The sequence below is a fragment of the Magallana gigas genome, chromosome 1 (genome assembly GCF_963853765.1).
Source record: "Magallana gigas chromosome 1, xbMagGiga1.1, whole genome shotgun sequence".
Classification (NCBI taxonomy): Eukaryota; Metazoa; Mollusca; class Bivalvia; order Ostreida; family Ostreidae; genus Magallana; species Magallana gigas.
Window position 1 is genome coordinate 16,337,588 of NC_088853.1, and position 27,452 is coordinate 16,365,039.

Below are 27,452 nucleotides of genomic sequence, written 5' to 3' on the forward strand. Positions count from 1 at the left end.
ACTGCGAAGTAATGTGTTATTAAAGTAAAATTATCTCCCCCTTATAATGCTTTTCAAATGAAAGTATGTTTGTTTCGTAAACTTACTTTACCATGTCAAACGAGTTTTTCTAAGAGAAGGTAGATAACTGAGACACCAGTCTCAGTTTGCAGCCACTAACAGCAGCCAATTAGCCTGTAGAAACTAGCAGCAAACGAGAAAAATTATCAAAGTACTGAGAAAACTCGAACATAGAGCCATATTTGACTTTATCTTTGGAATACTTTAATAAACATTAAGACGATTAATGCATCAATAATCTGTGCTAGTATTGATAACTGCAGAGATAGTAAATCTCTCTTGGACAAGAGTTATAAAATAAGTCTGCATTATAGAAGTTAAATCATTATTAATCTTTGTATATACGGGTAATAAGTTATAAAAAGAAGTGTTCTTGAAGATGTAGTGTAATTAAAAAAGGGAAAAAATTAGAATCATCGCATAAAGTAATATAAAAATAAGTGATAATATATAAGACATATGTTTTCGTTTAAAAGGTTATCCTTTCTTCTTTTTTAATCTTTTCATATCCTTGGAAACAACATGAATCGACAAATAAAAAAGAATCACTATTATTACTGTTATCGGGCAATTTGATATCTAACATTGTGATTTTATTCCTCGCAGTCGAGAATTTTAAGGTTAAATTGGTATAACTTTAATTTAGGATATTGTTTTTATATACAGATTACTGCAACCAGTGTGTCCGTCAAAAATATTCAGAGTTACTTTATATTAAATGTCCTTGTTACCTCGGCCTAGTTGTTGAATTATAGAAAGGCTTATTTAGACATTGTTAATTTTATGTTCAGAAATATAGAACGGATAAATACAATATTTATTACAAATGATTCCATTGATGCTTAGCGCACCCACATGTTAATATGAAATATGTTACTATTCTATTGTTAACCAATTCTTTTAAATTATCATTATTTTGATGAACAAACACTATCCCACCCTTTGTGAATAATAGCAACATGCGCTTTAATCGAAGACAACGTGTTTAAGTATCAATAACAAATTAAAACTATAATCAAACGATTGATTTGGATTGCAAGCTGTCATTTTTATTAACAAGATGTGCAAATATGCGTTTGTGTTCAAATGAGACACTCCCTGAAAATTGAGTATAAAAGATATATATATCCATGTTTGTTCAGACACAGTTTGTCAGCTGATTAAAATATAGCTATAAGAAGCAACTGTTCAACATGGTTTCAAACATTTTTGTTGGTTTCATGATAGGTGAGTACTGTAAATTTATGGTAAAGGAATAATGTTAAGAGAAATATTTTATAGTACTAAATGTATGTCTTTGTTTCATTTGTATCCTATATTTTTTGAAAGGCGGTTGAATAGTAATTTAAGTCCGGAAGTTTCAATTTCAGGAAACACTGAATATGTTTAATGCAGGATTCATTCTTTTCCAAAGGTTATAGCTCTATTTAAGGTGGGTCGCAGGTTTACCCCATAACAAATCTCACGACAAACGTGCCCTGAAAATTTGTTTAATCGTTATTTAGGATAAACAGATCATTATATATATTTTTGATCAAATTTGCCTACGATTTTTTATGCAATGCCGCTCTAAACTTTGTTTGTGGTGCTGTTTTGACGCTCTTCTAAGGAAATATATAGGAAAGATGAGCATATTTCTCTTTATATTCGAAATCGAGTTATTTTGCGAAATTGCAAATATCCTCTAAAACTTATCAACTGTTTCTATGTGTACAGAAAACGTGATTTACAAATTATGTATGTAAAAAATCATATGTGTTCTGGCTAGATTTTATGTTTCTGATTATTCTACCAAACATTAGAGTAGCATGAGTTCGACGTCAACAATGTTAAACTGTTCCTATTACTCAGTGATAGCAATCATTTAAACACTATATTCAGGACTTCTAAAGCTAAAACTTTTACCCATTTAATGTGCAAAGGACGATGCAGTTTCTTTTTACAAAACTATTTTCCACAGAACAAGAGAAAAGAGACAACTTTTTACTTACACGCACATATACCCATGTTCGAAAACATACCTTTGTAACAGTTCAAGTGACAATTTTCCTAGTGATTAGACCACCTACCGTCATAAAATTGCATATATACATATATTAAGACTTTTTAAGAATATGAAAGAGATTAAATATATTTTTATCATTATTTCAAAGTTTTTAATTGGGGCGCAGCCTCTCGTGTACCTCCGGTTTTATGTACATTAATTCATCTATTCAGTTGATATTGAAAAATATTCACAAGAAAAGTTAACTTTTACACTTTTATTCGAAATCAGATGATGCATTACATAATCTTCTAAATATCTTAAATCACGAAGAGAACGAAGGCATCAAATTTGTTAAGTGCAAGATTATCCAGTTCACCTTTTCCATATTAATTTGCTCAGTCGGAATATAAGTTAAACATAATGTATATTGTAATCTTGAATCTAGAAAACGGATGATATTTGTAAGTTGTGGGCATTTATTTTGCTTATCAAGATCTTCACAACTAAGAAAATATAACTCGCCGACTGTACTCTTCCCAATTTTTCGGACAAAATGGTTACATGTAATACTATAATAATATATTATTGATATATTATATGATATTATATTAATTCAACAACTAATCAATAATATTAGAAAATATAAATCCCCGCCTGTACTCTTCCCTTTTTTGGGATAAAATAGTTACATGTAATAATATAATAATATATCATTGATATATCATATCATTTTATATTAATTTATAGCTTTTGGCTTTAGAGTGTAATGGGGAAACTTGAGATGTATCCGTTATGATGTCATAAACTAATGTTCACAAAAGGGCCATGCAAATTGTATAAATTGCGTACAGAATTTGATGACGAAAGCACACCCGCCGCCCATCTTAAGTGGGAACAATAAAACCTCTAAAAACGTTGCAATAGAAAACTCCATTTATTTAATCAAAGTACTGATAGTACTGAAAAGCGCTAACCCAGCTTCTGTTTGTAAAAGATATATGTATATAACATTTTAGTTTCTGTATACGCAATATATTTCCTCATCACTGCGTGGCAATGATGTATGTAAGCCCTGTACATCAAATTCACAGTAGCCCATACTAGCCCGTGCAGCTCCTGAAACTGGTTCCCTAACCAGTTTAAATGATGTAAACTTCTGCTCATAGGGGGCGGTTATTCCTTGCACCGGAAGTAGAAGTCTAACGACAATAAAGCGCTGAGCTATGCTTAGCGCTTTAAAAAGACTACATCTCAGATGAATTACTGATTTGGTTACAATTAAATATTTTTTTAATCAAATATTATAATTAATTAATCTAATTAATCTAATCTAATCTAATTAATATCTTAATTAAATAAATTTTTAAATTAATAAGTTACCCTAAAAATTATATTGTTGTCTGAAACAAAATAAAAGAAAACATCAATACTTATAATATTATCGTTATCTCTCTTTGAACTCAATTTGTTGAGTTAAAATGCATTAAATTTGTGAAAGCAAGCATAGTGTTTAAACTATATTAAAAAAAAGATGTTGTCATTTCTGCTTTAACAGAGGTCAATACTCACAAGCGTCATTTATCGTTGAATAAACCCTTTAAGTTGGTATTTAGGGTGTTTACTATTTCCAACCTTTCGCATTAAAAAAAACATGGCCGTCAAATCTTAACAAAAAAGTTTGCTTGTTCTGCATCAAGGGGGTATCTTTTAGTCGTTTCGTCTAGCTTTTAAATTTCAGTAACTTCTCCGAGACTCAAACCAAAGCAAAACAGAATCAGATTAGGTGTAAATATAGAAAAGACATATTATCAAAGATGAAATAACCTAAAAATAGCATATCCTTTTAATTTGATTTGCCGTTCTAAATTCATAAGAGTATTATAATTGAAGTGTTGGGAACGCAGATCATTGGAAGCATCGGCGATGATCATGCCATTGCAACATCTGCTTGCATTGGTCTATCATCAACTAGAAGATACACCGCCGCCATTCCCCGCGACTGTCATGGTGGGAAGTCGTGTAAAGATATCTGTTCATCTGTAAAAACCATGGATGAAAATAATGGCGGTTACGGAGCGTAAGTAAATAATACTGCAGTTATCTCTCTCTCTCTCTCTCTCTCTCTCTCTCTCTCTCTCTCTCTCTCTCTCTCTCTCTCTCTCTCTCTCTCTCTCTCTATATATATATATATATATATATATATACTAATAATTGATTTGTATAACAATAATATTGTACTTATCTCTCTTTTTTTTATTGGTAGCCCTCAATGCTTCAATGCTCTTCACATATATCCTGGTAATCGCGGCCCAAAAAACACTGCAAACACTAAATGGATCAACACATGGATCTATGGAGGCAATGATGGGTGTACTCAAACACACTGCGGACCCAACTTCTGCTGTTGTTTATTGTAGTTAAATGAATAATAAACAGTTAGTCTGTCAATTTGGTCTTATTTCAGTTAAACATTTTCAGTACATCACTTCAAGAATTATAGCAGAAAGACAAACACAATGCTAGGCGTTAATCATCATATACAGTATAGACATTTTCCAGTACGGAGTAGTATTGTCGGTTTATTAAACTGGACAAGTAAAACATGAAAACAACACAGGAACTATTGCTCAAAGCCAAGCATAAGTTAAAGTATATCAGACCCTGTACATTGAGTTATTACAAACAGTCCCATTAAATTCCCTGAAGCGGTAGGGAAGGTCAGACGGGTTAGAATTTTTATGTCTCAATCGAGTGCTCAGAAAGGTATTGAATATGACGGTTTGTCAACTTAATTAATTACTGCATTAAATGCATCAAATTTTGTGCCTTTAATAGAATTTGAATGTATGGAATGACTGGTTCCAGGGTATTTACATAGAGGGAAGAATAGCATTCCGGTTTGAAGTCCAGCTGGTAGGGGACGACTTTGAAAACTTGTAATGCTTTTTGACGCCTTACCGGAATGTTATCCTTCCATCATTGGTGCGGAAGGCTAAAAAGGCCTTCTAAGTGTAATCTACCAAACCAATTGAGAGGACGGAATAATAAATCCGGAATAAGAAGGGTTTCAATCGAGCGCGCCCCCCTTAAACGATCCTTTAATGCTTTAAACATTTTCAGAAATATAGAATGTTAATTTGTTATTAAGAAAATCAATAATTTTGTATTTAGAAAAAAACCAGTCATAACGGATTCCTAATACGCTTACTCTGACTCCTCGGTCAATGCAACGTTTTTCATTCATGAGCTTAACAATCTATAGGTTATCTATTTGGTTAAACTGATGTTATGTGTTATGGCTTTGATCCACTTTGTTTTTATGAAAAAAGGGATACACAAGATTGAGATGCGTAGTAAATGGATAGGCGTTCAGTGACTGGCTTGAATAATAGTGATTTTGATTATATACTTTAAACAAAGCTGATTAGTCCGATTATGAAGCATATTTCGTATTTTATATGTATTTATAAATGAATATTCTAATTGTTTCTTTGATTATTTTTTTTTTGTTTTTTTTTTTTTTTTGTAATGAATTTATTAATTTCATACAAGAACAGTTATATCATAATGACAAAGCATGAAAGTTTTCAAAAAATGTTAAATGGCCTAAATTGAAAAAACTTGTCTCAGAGAGAGAGAGAGAGAGAGAGAGAGAGAGAGAGAGAGAGAGAAAGAGAGAGAATTATGTAAATAAATGTTGCCATATTTCCCATCTGTTATTAAATTCATTCATTTTATTTTCCACACCTGCAGTGTATTTTATTGCCTTAATATATGATTCGATCTCATGTAGTACTCCAAGGACTGATAAGTTACTTTTAAAGCATCTGCTTCTGTATATGTATTGCTTAACTAGCATAAATATAACATTGCTCTGTCTAATATTTTCTTTAGTTTTGTATTCTCCAAACATGAAAGTATCTTGATTCAGTTCAATATCTATATTCTTTATTTGACAAAAGTTTATGAAGTTATTAAGAAGCTGCTGTACAGTTGGGCAATTCCACATTAGGTGGCAAATTGTTTCCTCTTCACTATGACATAGATTACATAATTTTGAATCAACTTTCCCAATTTTAAACATAATACTATTTGTTGTTAAAATATTATGATTGATGCGATATTGTAGCCATTGTAACTTAGCACTATTGGTAGTAAAAAATGGGATAGAATATATCTTTTTCCATTGTAAGTCAGTAATTTCAAAGATTTTCCCCCACTTTTCCTGTGCACCTGGCTTGACTTCTGATCTATTTAATACATCATACATAGCTTTTGATCCTTTTCTTGTTGTGACAAAAATCTGGATATTTATCGGAATAAAAGGTTTATCTAAACATACATCTCTGTATATATTACACTTTCTCATATCAGATATTATAGCCTGCTTGATTCCTAAAAAAGTTACATAGTTTGTTTTTATATTAAACTTCAATTTTAGTGTATCTAAAGATATAAAATTCCCCCGTTCATTCAGTAGGTCGTTGACATATATGATATTATTTTTATACCAAGATCTGTAAAAAACTGTTTCTTTCCCTATTTTAAATCTTTTATTATGCCACAAAGGCTGGCTAATATATTCTTTCCAATTACTAATTTGGTTTTTATCTTGAATGTCCTTGAACGCTATAAAAACATCTTTCCAAAAATCATTTTTAATATTCTCTTTTAGGCCAACTAAGTATTCAGTTCCTGTGCTTAATAAAAGTTCGATATCTACTATGTTTTGTAACAAGGTTTTCCACTTTGAATTGTTATTAAAAAGAATTCTTCTTATCCATGTAGATTTTAATCCTTTTATATAATTTTCTAAGTCAAGCATTTTCAGCCCTCCATGAGAATATTTTTGTGTAACAATCTTTCTTTTTACTTTATCAACATCAGAGTTCCATAGAAATCTAAAAATAATGCTATTTAGTTCTTTCGTTAGTATAGGTTGCGGGTTTGGTAAAGTTATAAATAAGTGGTTAAGTTGAGATATGATTAGAGATTTTATAAGAGTTATTCTTCCAATTGGTGTTAAGTTACGCTTTTTCCATTGTTCTATTATACTTTTTATTTTTACCAGTTTTTTGTCATAATTCAATTTATTTATTCTTGTTAAGTCCACATCATAGTGAATGCCCAATAGTTTAAAGTTTGTTGTCCATTCGAAATTAATTTCTGTACAGATTTTGTCTTCTGAATATTTTTTACTTCCTATCCATACAATCTGGGTTTTTGCATTATTCATTTTAAGCCCTGACATGATATAAAACTTCTCCAACTCTTCCATTGTTGCATTTAATGACTTTTCTGATCCATCCAGAATTATAACTGTATCATCAGCATACTGTGATATTATATATTCATTATCGTTTATTTTTATACCTTTAATATCTTTGTTATGTTTTATATTTATTGACAATATTTCAGCACATAGCAAAAAAATGTATGGAGAAATAGGGTCTCCTTGTCTGCAGCCTCTTTCTAAATTAAAAAAATTAGATAAGATGCCTGCTTGAGTTACACATGACACAGACTTATTTTGAAAAGTTTTAACCCAATTTGAAATTGACGGGCCAAAATTGAAGTAGGATAGGACTTTATAAATGAATTTCCAAGACACCGAGTCAAAGGCTTTTTCAAAATCAATCATAGCTAGGACTCCAGGAATATTACATATTTCAGTGTAGTTCATTAAATCATATATTAATCTCGTATTTTCGCCAATATATCTGCCTGAAATGAAACCCGATTGGTCTGAACTTATTATTTTGTTTAAAGTGTGTTTAATCCTTCTAGCTATACATCCTGATCCAATTTTATAAACTGTATTAAGTAGAGTTATAGGTCTCCAATTTGCAATGTTAAATTTACTTTTACCCTCTTTTGGTACACATGTTATTATCCCCTGTTTCTGTGTTGATGATAATTCTCCAATTTCATAACCCCAGTTTAAAGATCTTATAATGAAATATCCTAACTTGTTCCAAAACATTTTAAAAAATTCAGCTGTAAAGCCATCACTTCCAGGGCTTTTGTTATTTGACATGTTTTTTAATATTGTTAATGCTTCATCATATGTAATTTTTCCCTCTAATTTTTCACGTTCTGAGTCATTTAATTTCATAACATCTGTGAAAGTTATTCTATTCAAATCAAATTCCGCTGTATCTACATTTGTTTTTGCATTATATAAATTTTTATAGAAAATTGCTACTTCTTTTAAAATGTGTTCCTGTTTATTAATTTCTACATGTACATTGTTGTCCTGTTTTATAAGCTTAGGTATAATTTTATTTACATAATGTCTGTTTTCCAAATTTAAAAAGTAACTGGTAGGTTTTTCGCCTTCGCTTAGCCATTTCGCTCGTGATCTAACTAAATTTCCCATTTGCTTATGCTTTCTTATGTTTTCTAGTTCTTGTTTCTTTTCATATATTATATCCATATTCATTTCATAGTCTTCCTCTAATGAGCCTATTTCTTCTATAAGTTTCTGTTCAGCAATTGATCTACTTTTTTTTAAATAGCTTGCAAATGAAATAGTTTTACCCCTGATTTCGATTAGCAGCGTTTCCAAAAATAGCTGGTCATTTATAAAAAATTGTATTTCAGGGTCTGGTAAATCTAAAATATTTTCCCTATTATATATAGGCAATGCATATTGTTTTTTAATTTCATCAATATGATTATTGATTGATTGTACATATTCAGGTATATTTAAAAGAGAGTTATTAAATTTCCATAGGCCTTTACCATGTTTGAATTCATTCAGTTTCAACAATATCATAATTGGTGAATGATCTGACCTATAGCTAGTTAATATGTCACATTTTTGAACTTGTGTTATCAATGAAGTTGATATCAGGAAAAAGTCTAGCCTTGCTTGTTTTAATGGATTAGATTTTCTCCAAGTATATCTTTCTATGTTTGGGTGAAATTCTCTATAAATATCTGCTAAATCAAAATAACTAATTAGCTCTAATAGTTTTCCTCTTGCTTTCGGGTTATTTACATGCAAATAATTAAAATAATCTTTGGATGTATCTATAACCATATTATAATCACCTACAATAATTATTTCTTCATTATTTATTCTTGTTATTATGTCTGATAGTGTTTGATAAAAAGTGGGAGAATCTTCATTAGGTCCATATATGCATGCTAAAGTTAATCTCTTATTCTCAATTTTGATATCTAAAGCTAATAAATTCCCATTATCATCCTTCACACACTCATATATATTATATTCAAAATTACTGCTGAAAAGTATTGCAATTCCTCTTGAATTAGATGCATAAGAGTTAAATACAACTTCAAAACCCCATTCGTTTCTGATATTGTTTTCAATTTCCTCTGTGAAATGAGTATCTATCAAACAAAGAATGTTACAGTTTTGTTTTCTGTAATACTCGAAAACGTCTTTTCTTTTTTTATCGTCATTCAGTCCTTGACAGTTTACAGAAAGTATCTTAATGTCCGACATGAGCCGATAGAAAGATTATTTTTAACTTACAATTAACATCGCAAACGTGGAAATTAATGAAGTAATTCAAACAAATAAAATTTTGGGTAAACAGTAATGTCAAAGAGAGTGAAAGAAGAGAAAGTATGAAGAAGATAGAATACCTTTGTGTAGACATGCTCACTATAACTATGACACAAGGTAAACGTCAACTTTTGCAATTTCAGTGTCCATAAACACAAACCGGATGTTTTATATGTGCAGTTAAAAAAAGAATGAAATAGTTGAACATAATAAATCCGGAAAAAAAAATTAGGTGGAGTAACTGTACATTTGAAAGTTGGTATAATGTTCACACGTGTAAATAAATACATTGCACTTAACATTGTGCGAGAAAATTATGGAGTTTTTTTTTTAGATCCGATATAAATATTCGCAAGGATTCGCAATAGGTTTCGCAAGGAAACCTATTTTATAGGTTGTCCAGTAAGTTCGCAACATCGCACACATGTTCCTCCATAATATGGAATCTCTCGGGACCCAGTCGCGTGTGACCACTCCGCCGTGTAATGACCACCGCTATATTCTGCATTTGATTAGTTTTTATATAGTGTAGTAAACGCCTGCCCGCTCCATGCTCCCCATCGTCATAGTATCCTTCTTGGATCCTGCTTGAGGAGTCCGTGAAACGATATACAAGAATTCTGTGATCAGCTGATGCTGAAAATGGGTCCAAATTTACTTTTTGGTAAAGGTTTTGGACATCGCTAGATGATGATACTCTTGCTCCGCTTGCAAATATTTCCGACCCTTTTTTTTGAGTCGGGTCCGTTGAAACGGAATCTACTAGTTCCACATCTTGCGTCGCAATTTGTAATACATCAGAAGATTCCAGTTTTGGAATTGGTTCCTGGTACTTTTCGCCGTTTGGTAATACGATTCGGCCCCTCTCGACCTTTGTTCTGATATTCTGCGATCTTAACATATCTGAGATGGCGTAAAGGCGTTTTTTTTCCTCCACCATAACTGTGGGTTCCTGTGTTGTTATGAAAAAAGGGAGGGTTACCTTTGCCATTTTTTTAGATTTTTGAGCTTGTAGTAGCTCATCTTTCATCTTTCGATCTACTAATTTCCCTGTAATTGACACTGGTTTGGAATTAACAACACCTTTTACGCTGTTTCTGTGGATTCTCACGAATTGGATATCGACTCCTAATGTGTCTTTAATTGTTTCGGGGATGATCTGCATTAAATTTTCGCCTTGTTTGTACGGAAAGTTGTGAATAAGAATGTTGTGTCTCATGGACCTTGCCCTCAAATCTGTTACCTCAGACTTCACATTTTCCATTTTTCTATCGAATTTGATCAGCATAGCCCTCATGAGATCGAGCTCCCTCCGCAATTGTGCGTTTTCTGCGCGGACAATATGAATTTCGTCGTAATTACTCTCTGCTTGTTCTCCAATATAATTGACAGTTTTTGATATCCCCATATCTGGATCTTCTAAAGTTTTTTTAATGGCCTGAATTTCACTGTATATCGGCTCATATCTCGAAAGTTTTTTACTTAAATCTTTTACTGTCTTTTGTAAGGATTGAAAATCCTTTAAAGGTACCGTTACCTGTTTGTTTTCGTCAGCTGGCTTCGGTGAGTTCTCCTCCCCGGGCTTTTTGTTGAACATTTTTACAGGCCTTTGTTGTTTACCTGTTGACATTTTCACTTAAATCCTTTGGTTTTTTTGCACTGAAAATTTTGCAGAATGCTCTACAAATGTATATTAACAGACGGGTATAAATACAATTTCACTAATCCCACCGTAATTCACACTTTTCACCGAAATTGCCGGAGCCGAAATTTTTACCTGGCCATTGTTAGCACGTCACGTGACCTCTTTGTTTCTTTCTTTGATTATAAGAACATTGTTCTTAAGTTAAAAACGAGAAACAATCAAAACAAAACTCTCCGAAATTAAGTCTGAATATTTAACAGACAAGATCGCCTGACTTCCGATTTCACGATAAGACATGGGAACTGGGGTTAGTTACATCTGTATCATGGATGATTATCAAACTATTGGGTGTTTATTTCAAGAGATATATGTTAATATTAATAACGGAAGTAAGCATTCTGCTTTTTAATAAGTGATTACATTGCATTTAAACCTATTAAATACGGTATATTGAGAACTGATGTCGTATTGTGAAAAATGACAAAGAAGGTAAATTAGACAATATGACGAATACGGCAGTTATAGATTAGACGTTATTTCTGTAATATTTTAATCATCATCGTCAACTGCTGGGGATTTTTATGGTAGAGGGAGACCTTGATCTGTCATCAGATCTAGATCTACAAGTGGACTCGGACGCGGACGGGGTAGACAGAAACGAAGAGATGTCAGATTTCACTGTCCTAAACAGACACAAAACAGAGAAGAGGTAGCAAAGGCAAATTAATGTATAAATAGAAGTTATATAAGACATTTTTTACGTCTAAAAAAAACTAAGTTTCACGCGTACATGGAAGAATTGAAGTTTAAAATGTTTAATATTGTTTTATTCAATTAATTTATCATAGGTACTAGAACACATGTTATATGTTTTGGTTTTATATATTTAAACCTGTAGCCATTGGCTACTATTTATAGCGTATAACCTGTAGAACAGGTATTCAAGTTAAGCACGATTTTCACTCATTCGAAGGCTTTTCTTTGCTGCATTTGCACAGTCCCCACCCACCCACCCACTTATTTAGTGACATTTAAAAATCAAGGACTGTGCACTATGTAAAATGTTTTATTTCAGAAAGAAGTTTGAAGAATCTATATGTATTTGTACGTGTAAATAAATGCAGCAAAATAAGCGCTTCCTTCGCTAATCATGTGTTTTGTTATTATTGTAAATAATTTATGTTCGGTTGAGTGGAACGAATAAGAACATAAGAGACATTTTCAAAACATGACAGTGAACCTGTGTCAAAACATTTTAGTTCAAATAGCCAACAGATCTGGCATTTTTATGTTGGACATTTTGGAGCAAACCCCTGCCTGAAACATCACAGCCACCTCAACCTGAATTTCCCTCTTGGTGCACTTGCACAGGTGCAATAATTAGCCAACTGAGGTGGAGAATTTAAGCACACTTAATCAAAATATCACACTGATGTGCATTAAATTGCAAAACCTAACGGACATTCAATGAAAGCATTTCCTTTGAAAGAATTCATCATAAAACAAGAGGCCCAAGGGCCACATCGCTCATCCTATAGTCTGTCCCAAGATATGTATGCAGCACATTTGGGCGATTTTTAATAAAAATATACATACCTGTGAAAGAAGTGCATTTGAAATAGTTGAAAGGGATACTTTCCAAGATAATTTCCTTGACACATTATCATCTTTCACTCGGTAAACTTCACAGGAACGAAAACAGATTCCTTACGTAGATTTATAATGGGGAATGTTTACATCCTTTATCCATTCTGAATACAATAGGAATGCATCGCGCAATTTTTCAACGTTATCATACGGGCTTGCTGCAATACAAAATCCCCGTAGACATAACGTTTTTTAGCATTGTATTGACACCGGATAAACTAACAGGAGCGTTTCGATTGAGAAATCTTGGAAATTTTTCATACTTTCGAGTGAACATCGTTTGAACCCTGAGGTATTTATAAACATCAAGCAATTGAGCCAAATGTGAATCCAGGATACCTTGGGACAGAGTATAGCAAAATTGGTCATAACTCTTCACAGCTAGCAGCAGCGTTTTGTGATAAGAACAGGCTACATAGTTGAATACAATCAATGGAATATAAGTGCACGTTGTCAATCTTTTTATTTCAGCTTATTACAAGCCCTCAACATTTTCTAAGAACGAAGTTCTCGCTTATTCAATTTAGTTTAATTCAGTTTAATTAGTTTATTTGTGTTCCTAACAAACGAAACATCAAACTGGGGAAAATACAACTAACGACGCAAATCATTCTCTAGATATAAAGAAAAAATAAACTAGTTTGCTGTCATTTATTATGGGTTTTTTTTTGCACTCGTAATCAATGACAGCAAACAAGCCTTTAACTACAATTCGTCACATTGTTATAACGAATTACTGATAGAACGAAGTAAATTCGTTGGTCCCTAGGACTTCTCTATAACCGGATTAACTTTTATTATCAATATCTCTCTGTATCCATTTTTTTTCAAAGGTTGTACGCCGCTATGAACATTAACCGATTTATGTCGTTATGTTAAAACTTCTGTTTTATGTTTGTTTATATTGGGTATGTACTGAGAATCATATGATATCGTTGTGCTTGGTATTGTTTTGTAATTTAACAACATTCGACATTTTTCTTTATCACTAAAAAATTATAAGTATGTGCTTTTATTTATAGTAATTAAACAATTTTATCGGATTACCGTACATAGTTGAAAAGTTCCGTTGCTGAGCATGCGTTATAATACAGAACATTTTATGTGTTGAAAGTTAAAATACTTTGTTGATATGCATTTGAAAATAGAATATTTTTTTTCATTTGGCCAGTTAATGATTGTTTTTGTATGGTCCCATTCAGCACAAATACCTTTAATTCACTATTTATTTATAAGGCCAATCACCAATTTCTGAAGAAAATTACTAGTCAAAACCTGTAAAATTCTCTACATACTGGTTTTTATGAGATTTTGACCCTTTCATTTTTTGCTAATTTTTCATGATTTTTCAGCTTTTTAGACCTCCCTCAGCTAATTCCCTGCAGAGGGTTGACCTTCCGTACCGCCTGCATGTTGCACTATCACATGTCAGAAACTTACCGGTGTATAGTTTACAATGTCCCATCCACCTACTTTTCGTGTTATTTTACCTCCTGTCTGTAACTTGCAATTTCACTGTGTAAAGTCAACACAACAGTCATATCCGCAGGTTTCGCATATTACTTCTGATTCTCATGTACCTAACATATGAAGCCTACATATTGCATATCCATTTCAACAGGAGACACCCCTCCAACTAATGATAATCATTAAATATCATTTCATGAATTTTAGCAACACTCATAAGCCTTCAAGTTAAGCAACTCTCAATTTTACAAAAATATTGACGGGTACTTTATCCGAAACTGTCCCTTGCTACCTTAGGCATGGTGAATTAATATCCCAGTGCTATATGTATAAAAGAATCTGTCATGTAAGGTATCATATATAATAGAATGTTTGATGACTTTAAACAAAAAGTTGTTCATGTTATATGCAATGCATCAAAATGTATATTGTATCAACATGTTGTTGACTACTTTTGTTTACAAGTTTATCTAAAGCAATCAATTCATGTAAAATATCGTAAATTAATTATGGTTGTCTTCACATGACCTAAAGATTGAAACAGGGAGGTGTGATAATTTAACACGTGACTTTTGCAACTTAACTGAGATTGAAGATAAATTCAATTTTTTTTACTGATTTGTCAATCTTTTCGTAGTTTAAAAGAAAAGTATATTAAAAAATACTACTCCAGAAAACCAAGTATCTATAAAGTTAAACAGTTACTATCTACATTTACTTCAAATACCAAAGAACTGTGTAATTTATTAATCTTGGAATAAAGAACTTGAACTTGCAAGATAATCAATTTAGAGTAAACATGCTGACTTAAGATATTACTATGAAAACAATTTATGAAAATAATGAAATCACCTACCAGTATACAAATTTGTATGAAAAAAAAAATAATATCGATCACATTTAAACACATGTACAGGGAACGCTAAATTAAACAATGATTAAAGTATTCAAGGATTATAAAACAATACTTTTTAAAGGATTAAATGTTTCCGAATTGTTAAAAATTGTTTAAGTACATACTTAAGCAGTATTGTAAACTCTGGTTCAAGGAATATATGGCGACAAATAGACCATTTCTACATCTGTTTGCACGAACCAATCACCAGATAGAAAATACAGCGCAGTCATTTACCGCGACTGTACCTGCGGAAAGTCATGCGCAGAAATCTGTGCCGATATGAATGAATTTGACGACGTTTCAGGAACGTTAGTAAATAAAACTATTGTATTTATGTATTTCAAACAAAACTATGGCAGGGTTTAATGTTTATAGAAATCAGTTTTGATATATTTAATACCTGTGTAAGAATGCTTATTTACTATTTTGATTATCTTTTGTTGTGTTTTTATTGGTAAATACACCGAACGCATCTCCAAACACGCCGCCTTCCTCTCACATTAAAGACCCTCTCGCGCTGACACCCTGCTTAAAAGTTGTATAACTTGTTTGTCGATTGTTGGAAAATAATGCATGAATAAAAAATAATTGCTTCACAACTGAACTTAAATTGAACATGAATTCATAAAAACATTTGGTCGTTATATTATTTTTGATCGCTCTTCAATTGCTACTGACATTTAAATATGTACACCTGTCTCGAACGTTATGGCTTTAATTTTGATCGCGGCATTCAGGTTGCAAGGACTTCTAAATGCATGAATAACACATTAAAGGGTTTATTACACATGGGTAGGCGAATTTTCTGTTTACATCACAGGTGCTTGAGGACAAGATCACCCCCAACCCCCCCCCCCCCCCCAACCCTTCCACCCCATCCCAAGTATAAAGACCCCGGCATTTTACTCTTTTTAAAAATTAAATTATCCTTTTATGACATATTTCTAATCTAATTTATTCATTCATTGCCCAAATTACCTAAAACAAAAATTTTAGAAAAAATAGACCCTCTCTATATATAATACAAGCATTCTGAGAGTATTGCATAAGCAATACACGTCCCCTACCGGTTTGTAGAAATTTGTGAAAATAATGCACTGTTATATGAATATCATTTCTTACAGTCTTCTGTACCCCGAATCAACAGACCAACACGATAACGAGTCCAATTGTAATAATACAAAAAACCCTGCCGATTAAATTTACAACACAATGCTTGACGCTATTTTACAGAACTAATGGGTTTGTTAGAAACAATACAAGGAGTGGTCCAAGTAATGCACGATATTATTACTGACTACATACTTTTCTCGTTTATTCAATACACACCGAACACGATAACGAACCCGAACATAAAAAAACGGAATATAAAAAATAATTTCCTCGAACATATGTCAACCAGACGCTACGAAAGTGTAAACTTGATCTGAAGTTTGACATTTTGAAGCTATTCAGCAAATTTCATATTATTCCTAAAACACTAAAAAGAAAAAAAGTGTGGAAAACTGAAGTGGGACAGACAGACGGACGGAAGGACAGACGGACGGACGGACGGACCCAGAGGAAAGCTATAGTCCCCTCCGGTGAAAACAGGTAGGGGACTAACAAGAAGGTTGCTAACTTCGTCTGCAAGCGGAAAGGCACTGCCAATGAATATTTGTTACAAAAAAAATGATAAAATTAAAACTTCAAGAATAATTAAGTATCTAAATAAAAGGCGGAAGTGTGTAACAAATACAAAAAACGTCCTGATAGTTTAGAGTTATCGAACATTGCTGAGGACCTGAGCAGTATAATGGTGAGATAATGGCATGCATAAAACAAAATAAACCATACAATCACGTATTCATAGGATTTATATTTTCCCTGCAATAACTACAAATACTCCATGCCTGCGGTTGAGAGAAACCCCAGAAAGGAAAGAAACCAGAAAAAATCGTATCATCTATGATTTTCAGCGTGCACGATTTATATAGAAACATTAATTTCAAATACTTTTTTAAGATGGTTTAATTTAATTTAAGTAAAATTATTTGACAGCTTATGACAAATAACAATTTATAAAATTAATTGTCAAGAGCCTTGCGTTTGTTTCATTGTTAATCACAGACCCCTCAGTGAATCTGGCGTAGAAAATTGTGATCCTCTTTGTAGGATGTGTAAGGGAAAGTGAAGATGAAACAATTCCTTTTTTTCGTTTTCATCTTAATAATTATATCTTTTATAAAATACAATAGATGGTTTTTCATTATCATCAGTGGAATCTTTTTTTATTTTGAGTAAACGTCATCCTTATTGTATTTCATACAATACTATGGCAGGGTTCAATGTTCATAGAAATCATTTTTGATATATTTAATACCTGTGTATGAATGCTTATTTACTATTTTGATTATCTTTTGTTGTGTTTTTATTGGTAAATACACCGAACACACCGGCTTCATCTCACATTAAAGACCACCTCGCGCTGACACCCGTGCTTAAAAAATCGTATAATTTGCATTTCGATTGTTGTAAAATAATACATGAATAAAAGATATTTGCTTCAAAACTGAAATTAAATTTGACATGAATTTATAAAAGCATTTGGTCGCCATATAATTTTTGATCGCTCTTCAATTACACCTGTCTCGAACGTTACGGTCGGTCGCTTTTATTTTGATCGCTGCATTCAGGCTGCAAGGACTTTTAAAAGCATTTAAAACACACCGTATGGTTTATAACTTATGGGTAGGCGAATTTTCTGTTGAAATAATTATGTTGCAGAGGACAAAAAAGGGTATATCCTACATGATTACATAATTTTTATATACATGGGTAAATATTTCAATTAATACATAGAGAATAATGCATACGCTTTCCCATATCACAGGCAGTATCCGCCTGAGAATCCAATATCAGCCCAAGGGCGAAAGACCGGAGAGATGATATTGGTCTCAGAATGTTTGTTTTGTTGTTTTTTTTTCTTCATAAAAATGTCATTTATCTTTAAAACTTTATAAATGATACAAAAAAAATTGATGGTATCCATGCACTTACAAAGTTATTGCAATTTTTGCAACGGTATATAATGGAATAAATGCCGTATACATGAGATCAAATAAGAAAAAAAAGTCCGTAATAATGCATCGGTGACTTCAACCCCTTTAGTTCTAGGTTGTGGGCAGTAGATCTCCGTGGAGCCACTCAGCCAATTAAGCAGATTTTTTCCCCGATTACGACAAAGAGCACACGGCGGATGTGACCGGTCAGCAGAGGATGTTTACTCCTCCTAGGCACCTGATCCTACCTCTATCTTTTTGAAGGTCCGTGTTGCTTTGCTTTGAATTTGTGTTTCGTATTATGGATTTTTGAGGTGGTTCACGGTTTGTTATTGTCATTTTATCTTTGTTGTAACGTTCTGCGTTATGTAAATACTTCAAGAATAATTAAGTATCTATATAAAAGGTGGATGTGTGTAACACATACAAAAACGTCCTGATAGTTTAGAGTTATCGAACACTGCTGAGGATAAGAGATCGCTAATGTTAAGCCATGGACCTGAGCAGTATAATGCTGAGATAATGGCATGTATAAAACAAAATAAACCACGCAGCACAGTTAAGGCCGTCAATAAATTCCGTTCAGACAAAAAGTACGAGAAATGTGCATAATGACAGCACAGTGTAGGCCATTACAAACCTAGATAGTACTTATTAATTTATTACCGCAACGTTTTTCAAGATCTACGATATAACATTAAGTTATTTATAATTGACAGTTGTAAATTTTGACATGGTATTGCCCTTGCAATATTAAATTCTTTAAATGACCTTATTGGTTTTAAAAAGAACATGCCAGTTGAATTAAAGTATATGTGTTTTCATCACAAAAAATGCCGATATTTTTATATGCCTCCTTAACTGTACTGTGCATGCAATCACGTATTCATAGGATTTATAGTTTCCCTGCGATAACTACAAAACCCCATGCCTGCGGTTGAGAGAAACCCCACAACGAAAAAAAAGGAAGAAATTGTTTCAGTCCAATGAAAAGATTTTCAACGTGCAGGATTTATTCAGAACTATCAATGTCAGATTCGTTTTTATGTATGGTTTAATTAATTTAAGTAAAATCATTTGACAGTTTATGACAAATAATCATTTATTAAAGTGATTGCCATAAGTCGTACGATTGTTTCATTGGTAATCACAGACCCCTCAGTGAAACTGTATTTGAAAATTGTGATCCTCTTTGTAGGATGTGTAAGACCGGCTTGTTGGAGTTCAGAAGTCAGTGATATACAGAGGGTCAAGGTCTTACTTCTTGCAAAGTGAAAATGAAATATTTAAGTTCTCTCATTTTTTTCATTTTTTACATAATTTCTTTAAGTCGTTAACTATTGGGAAAAGATCCATCAAATCAATTAAATGAATTTTTTGAGTAATTGTAAGTATTCTGCTTCATTCTCATATACTTTGTTTCATCAAATAAAAAAATTACAACACGACTAGATATGCTTTACATTTTTCATGTAAAAGTAAAGTTTGCTACGAAGTTCAGGAGTCAAGATTTTAAAATACTCGCAAAATGATTGAGTTTTTAATAGGTGGGCTGTTTGTTTATATAGTTTGTTTATTTTCTACCCGGTATTACTGATAAGAGCTACTGGCATTTAATGACCCCGTTATATACATAACATCTTAATATCATGAATAACCAAAAAAAATGTGCAAAACATGTTTATTTCAGCGAGACAAAATGAATATGAAAAGTTAAAAGATAAGTATATCAACTAAACTTAACATTAAATATATGAAACTGTGCATCTGAATATGTATAATACATATCTCCTGCATGTATCCTGTTGTATTAAAATGACGAATGCGGGATTTTTATTTATCAAAGTAATGTTAAAATAAAAACCTAATAAACCACATTAGTTATGTAATATATTGGTAAAATTCTGCATAACATGATCATTTTAGACCACGAACGATGAATTTAGGCAATTAACCGACTAATCACAAAATTTAATCAGACGATTTTGAAAGTTTATTTCATGTGTACATGAGATGAAGTTTAGAAAAAATGTGTGCCTACCTTTTAATCGAAATATCAAGATGTTTACAAAACCTGATAGCGATACCCGTTTCGTTGTTTTAATACCCCATAAATTCATGACTACTCAGTAACTCAATTAGGCATCTGGTACATGCAGAACATAGTCACGTAGGAATTTGAGGCTTCCATTATATAACTATCAAATCTTCCATTTAGAGCCATTTTTAACTCCGACGCCGTACCGAAATGACGGGTTTCAGATGCACAGTAATATTTTGCGTAACAATTATTGCGCATGCTCAGGAAGTTCCGGTCCCACCTCGTCCCCAAGGGTACGTTTATGCTTACAGTCAATCCAACAATCTGACCGACCTGCAGCTTGACGCGTTTTTTGATCCGCTGTGTCCGGACAGCAAACAAGCCTTTCCTACGCTGCTTCAAGTGGCAAATCACTATGGACCGGATGTGCTGACGCTTCGTCTTCATATGTTTCCGCTTCCGTACCATAGGAATTCTTTCCTTGCATCTATGGTAAATATTAAATTATCTGTCATTTTTATTTATTAATGGACATATTTAGTTTGGTTTTACATTCGTCTTGTTGCTTTAAAAATTTTCATTATTGTTTTATTGTATTTTTAAGTTTCGACAATACATTCGTCTTTTTTTGCAATACATAACATATAAAACTGTTTAATAGCCCCTTATAGTATTTATTCATACCCCGATTTCTGATCACTTTTTTTTATTAAATCGATGATAAAATACTTATTCATCAAATGAATACTAGTATTTATACATCTTATTATTTATTTATTTATTTATTTATTAACTTATGCTCTTTTTTATTTATTTATTTATTTATTCATTTATTTATTTACTCAATTATCTATTGATCGGTTAATCAATTTAACCATTTGTTCATTTAATCATCCATTAATCTGTTTATTCAATTCTTCATTTGTTTGTTTAATTATTGTTATTTTGACAGGGAACCGAGGCGGTCTACCAGTTAGCATCGTCTCCAAGTGCTGTGTTTGACTGGGTTGCCAAAATCTATGACAACATCTACCCACTGTCCAATGCACCCACCAAACACATGTCTGAAACAGATGTCACTAAGTATATATGTTCATTCTTCTCTTAATTCCACCATTAAGTCAATTATGTCGTCAAAATGCACCTAATTTTAAAACAAAAATTTGAGCCTTTTTATATTAATATATTTTAACGATAAATTCTAGTTTTGTTCATAATGTATGACTTGTACAAAAGTTGTTAGAAAAGTTCGCGGACAAAGTGATTTACGGCAAAATTATAGTGTACTTTGTAGGATGACGTATGTTTTGTTAGATGACTACCAGATGAAAAAAAGTATGCAAAAAATCATATCATTTTGAAGTTGTCTTCAAAAGATACAGCGATATTTATTTTGCATGAATTGGATTAACGGAGCATCATTTCATATTCAACGACGTCAAGTGACGTCATGCTACCGAAAGGCAATTTAAACCTGTCACTCTTTTTCAAAGTAAACACCTTTAAGTTCACACACTCTTCAGGCCATTTAACCCATTTATAAAACGCATGTTCACATCATTATTTGTGAAATTTTTCGTATAATGTCTTTGTGTCATATTGTATATCAATTAGGTCCGAAAATCTCTGTCCACACAGTTTGGACTTCAGATAAGAAAATAAAGCGAAAGCCATTGTTGCAAAATCCGGGCTGTATGGGGGGGGGGTCGGGGTGCTGCAAGAGCTAAATATATCAGTATTTTCATTTTCAAACCTTCAATACCAAGTGTGTTTCCAATTGTAAACCTTTGTCCTCAAAAAATAGCAGCATCTAAGAACCTATTGGTATCCATCGGAGATTATTCTGCGTGCACACAAAATTTCATGACGACCAGGTGCTCCAAGGTATCGATTTACGTTAACGTTTTTGACACATTTTTCTACCGTTGGTCGACCATATTTGGCGATAAAATGGTCAGAAATTCTTCAATTTAATTGAAACTTTCACCAAATGACCTTCATAACTTTTGTGATATCATATGAAATATCGTTTATTTTTATGCGCTCAAACTGTACATTTTCTTAATTAGGAAATATGCGTACAAAATATAACACAATTAAAAACTGACATGCTCCGTGAAGCACATCTTCTCAAAATAATTAATCTGTATATTTTTTAAGGTGCATTTATAATAAACAAATCTTTACATATTTCTTAGAAAATACGTCAAGATTAAAGTTTCGCTGGTATCATGCGAATAGTCCGCTCACAATCGAACTTGTCCGCCAACTTTTTTAACAACCCTCGTATGTCTGGTTTCCAAACAAAACATGTTTGTCATTATGAACGCATTTCAGTGAATTTATCTTTTGAAGCATGCTTGGAGACATCGCTGCGCAGTTGGGCATACAAAAATCACAATTCTTACACAAGATGGCGGATGCATGGGTGGACATGAATATTCGAATGGATTGGAAGTACGGATGCACTCGTGAGTATTGAAAACTACCGAAAAAGGCATTGTGCATTAAGTGAAAATAAAAGTTGTACGAATAGATTAATCCGTAGGCGATGATTTTATCAATGCAATGAAATTTAATAGTTTGCACTCAAGTCGCCATCTTATTTTGTTATCAACTTAAAGTGCAATTACACACATGCAAAACATAACTCAAAATAACAGTAATTTTTTTTATTATGAAAGATACGATGATAAATAAACTTTACATATGTCAAATAAGTGATAATATTTTAGTTTGGGGACAAAAAATAAATAACTAAAATTTAAATTACATTGATAAAACAAGCTTCCATACAGGATAATATTTAAAAAGGTTATATTACATCTTGTCAGACTTTTAATGGTTTTTGCGTTGTTGAAAACAAGACAATTCTTGTAATCGTGTTATCAAAATACTATTAGAGTCAGACCGTTACATGCACAGAATAAACGTGTGTCATTCAGTCAAATGAATGTTAACTAAAAGATCTAAAAAAAAGGAACCGAATGGCACTGTTCTGCAATCTTGTCAAATTTTAAATCTTCTTTTATGTACTTTTCATTCTTACATGTATTTGAGTAACTTTTTAATCTTCTTTCAGTAATTTTTTTTTCATTTACCTTACCTTTTTTTTGTCAGTCACCTTTCAGTTTTCTTTCAAACCTCTTTTTGCATTTTCCTTTTAGTCTACTTTTGATCCTTTTTTAGTCTTCTTACAGTCACTCTACAGTGTTCTTTAAGTCATTTTTCAGTCTGCCTCTTTCAGTAAACTTTACAGCTCCTATCAAGCACTTTTCAGTCTACTTTCAGTCAATTTTTAGTCCTCTTTCATTTACCTTTTAGTTATTTTAGTCACGTTTTAGTCTTTTTTCACTCACACTTCAGTTTTCTTTACACCACCTTTCAGTCCTTCCTTTTAAGTCAACCTTCTAGCTCCTTTGAAGCATTTTGCAGTCTACTTTCAATCACTTTCAGTTACCTTTCAGTCACCTTTTAGTCTCCTTTCAGTCTAATCTTAGTCACATTTCGGTCTTGTTACAGCTACCGTTTAGTCTTTTTCTTTTAGTATACTTTCCAGCCTCTCTCAGGCATCTTTCTTCTACAGTGCTGCTATCCTGAAAGTTGACAAGGATAGGATAGGATAGGATGCAGGATGCACGATACATGATAGAAATATAAAAGTTAAGTTCTATCCTATCCTATCCTATCCTGCATCCTGTAGCCAATCAGATTCGAGTATAAATTTCAGAGTTATTTTGCGAAACGAAAATTGGCTAAACAATGTATTTTCAATGTCAATTTAATACGTTATACAAGTTAAACCATTTAAGAATAAGTATTATATCAAGAACGCGGTGCATAACATTAATGCGCGCTAAAATGTCGGCGCTACATCTTTGTCAATTCGTACGCAAGTACGGAGTTACTGCGAGAATTCGTTGCAACATTTGACAACGTCAGAAATAGATTTCTGTATTTACTTCATTTAAAGTCTGCAAATCAATAAAAGCTTGAATTTATAAACGACCAATTTGGCATTTTAAAAGATAAACATGTATACAAGAAACAGACATTGCTTCACGTTTCATATAATTTCTTCGATGCCCAATAACAGGGACGCATATTTCTGTCCGATGTTAACCTGAACATATCGAATCAAAAAATATTAGCTAGCTATAAATGCTTAAGAATTTATACTTTAAAAATAACTCCGAGTGGTTTAACTATAAACGATATAAACTTCCTAAAGGAATTATTTATTTTCAGATCGTGTTTACATTTATCGCCGAACGAATCGCTCGAATAATGAGAATTACGCTCAGTTATATGTGATAGGAAAATAATTTGATAAAAATATGTGGCTAAACAGTTCCTCAATAAGTGCATCGAAGTTATTTATCTGTTTTTTATGCATAAATATAATTAAATCAAAAATCTAATCGCTTACCTGTTTGTTTACGTTATTGTGTCCATCCCGCGTACGATTTAATTTTATCGTAGCACGGGTAAGTAAGTTATCCCGCTCGATGAATATTCGGTTTTAAGATTTAATTATTCATTTTGAGTACTACATTAATTGATAAAATAATTTTATTTTTAAATTTCGTTTCATTTAACTTTCATTCCTATATTTTGAAAGTATGGGATAGGATAGGATAGGATAGAGCTTATTTGCAGGATAGGATGCAGGATACAGGATATAGGATAGGATAGGATAGTTTTGTCAACTTTCACGATAGCAGCACTGTACCTTCAGTCACCTTACAGTTAACTGATTTGCATTGTTTCATTCTGAGATATTTTTGAATACGATACAAATTTTTGAAATCCAGAGCAGTCAGTGTTTAATTTTTGCACTTTTATTTGATGTGGACTGTATTTCAGAGAAGTAAAGGGTTGGACACTGATGCAACTGGTTAAATGATGTTTTAAACAGAGTCTGATTAATTAACTTCGTTTGGTAGTAACTTATGAAATTTAGTTTTGAATTTTGAATATTTTTTCTTAATAATTAAATTATAACTTTTTTAAACGATTTTTTTTTTTTGCATATCCAGGTGGAGTGTCGGGCACACCGCTGTACGCCATTAATGGCGTTGTCAAGGTTATTGACAAGGCGTGGTCTCTGACTGACTGGATTGGTGTCCTGGATCCGCTCGTTCATAAATCGGTAAGTCACGTTATTTTCAATGGAAATTACTTACCTATCTGTCTTTAACAGATTTTGCCAAATGATATTTAGTATATATTCAAAATCATTAATTACATTTAGTTTTATCAGCAAACTCATCAAATGTACTTATTATCAACATTTTGCAAATATATTGTATTCGTTCATTTTCACATTAAAAAAAATGATTATACACGGTTCTAAAAAGTACAAAGCTATTTCTTTTCAAAATTCGCTTTTATAAACATATGTTTTGATAAATATTCGGATTGAATCATCTATATATTGTTATTTTTTACATGATATTGAACTTTTATATTGACATCAATATTATCTGAATAAGTTTTGTTGAATTTCTTGATTTGGAATGAATTTTGATTTAATTTAAGGTCAAAGTCTCGTAAATGAAAGGTGACCACAGGTTCATACAATTTAAGATATAAATTCTTTCAGTGATGCTTCATAACAATAGCTTTGTGTGATACGGTATACCGGGGCTAAATGTTTGGTAAACACAATGAAAAATCCTGTTTCAAACTGTCATTTTCAATGAAATATGAAGGAATTGAGGAAGAAATTTCGGAGTTTTGTCCATTTTTGACTAATAAGATATATCTAGAGTGCCTACAGTCTCTCCCAAAACGGAATTAAACACATCTTGACCTCCTCTTTAAAATGATGTCAAATCAAATATAGATATCGGGATTACTTTTCCCATGATTTAACATAGAAATTATTGTTTAATTTTCAACATACAGTTAAACTTCAGTATCTCGAACACCGAGATCTCCATTACCAAAGATATATCGAGGTATACCTGTGGTCCCGGCCATTTTTACTATATAAATGATTTGAAAAAAACCCAGTATGTCGAACACGAAATTCCCGAATACCCCGCTTATCTCGAAGTAAATTTATGGCCCAAATCACTAAAAGACATGCGCTATCTCGAAGTCAAGTCAATTAAGCAACTCAAGAATTACACATTTCACATTTCTGTTACGCCGATTTTCCGGTCTATTGAACAGTATAGCACGTGCTATTCCTTTAAAGCCGTAAAGCACGGTAAAAAGATTTTTCAAATCAATTATGACGTCATATGGTTCTAGAACCAAAAAGAAACTCTGGAATTATTTACTAGATCTTGACCTTAACTGATTTTCAATTTTCCTATATTTTACTTTCCTTTTAATATGTCTTCCATGTTCCAAACTGACGTCATGTGCACAAAACCATTGACAGATATGCCTGTAAATGTACATTTAAAGTAAGATAGAGATAAACAGCAATACATCATCTCTGAGTTTGTTTTATTTTTGTTTTTTGTTGATGTCCATTAAACGTTAAGGTTGTCAGTTTATTCGATAATGAATATACATGATTCACCAAGTACGGTAAATGATTTGAGAATGTTCAAAACAATTGTACCCACAGTACGATTTTTTTTAAGTATTCGTAGACTTTCGCACGACACTCGCTCTGCACTCGTGCATATAGTCGCAATAAATCTTCGACATTCTTAGAAAAATCGCGAAACTTCGTAGAACTTACGTTGCTACGAATATTCTAAGATCTACCCCGAGTATTTTTCGAGTTTATGCGATTGTTTCTCAAGTCCTCCCCAAATGTTCTCCAAATAAATGGGAATGTAGTTCGAATTACTGCGAATACTATACGAAAACAGGCGATCGGGGGCGATTGCAATACGAGAGTTCTGCGAGTGAACTACGAGTAAGTACGAAAATACGAGCCAAGTCAGTGTTTCGTAATAGTACTCTTTTTTTGATCACTAAGTACATCGTCCAGTGACTATGCAAGTTACTTGCAGAACATTGTCTTTCAAAATTTTATATATAATTGTAATGTTTCATCTAACATTTTTTTTTCTTCATTAATAATTTTCATGGTATAAATCAAAAATTACTGCTGCCGCTTTCATGATTATTAAATCATTTATGAACTATAACACACCAACGA

The 27,452-nt window shown here is 32.3% G+C and overlaps 1 protein-coding gene and 1 long non-coding RNA gene across 2 annotated transcripts; both read left to right on the forward strand.

Annotated features, from left to right (window-relative positions):
* Positions 1–1,170: 1,170 nt before the first annotated feature.
* On the forward strand, positions 1,171–4,495 carry LOC109618415 (uncharacterized). The gene is made up of 3 exons (XR_010711391.1): positions 1,171–1,287; positions 3,938–4,124; positions 4,311–4,495. It is a non-coding gene; the product is annotated as an uncharacterized lncRNA (long non-coding RNA).
* Positions 4,496–20,488: 15,993 nt separating this feature from the next.
* LOC105341256 (uncharacterized) lies at positions 20,489–26,783 on the forward strand. The gene is made up of 5 exons (XM_066077389.1): positions 20,489–20,815; positions 21,276–21,406; positions 22,679–22,794; positions 25,363–25,475; positions 26,668–26,783. Exons 1-5 carry the CDS (start codon positions 20,531–20,533, stop codon positions 26,689–26,691), a joined length of 669 nt encoding a protein of 222 aa, XP_065933461.1. The 5' UTR covers positions 20,489–20,530; the 3' UTR covers positions 26,692–26,783.
* The last annotated feature ends 669 nt before the right edge of the window (positions 26,784–27,452 follow it).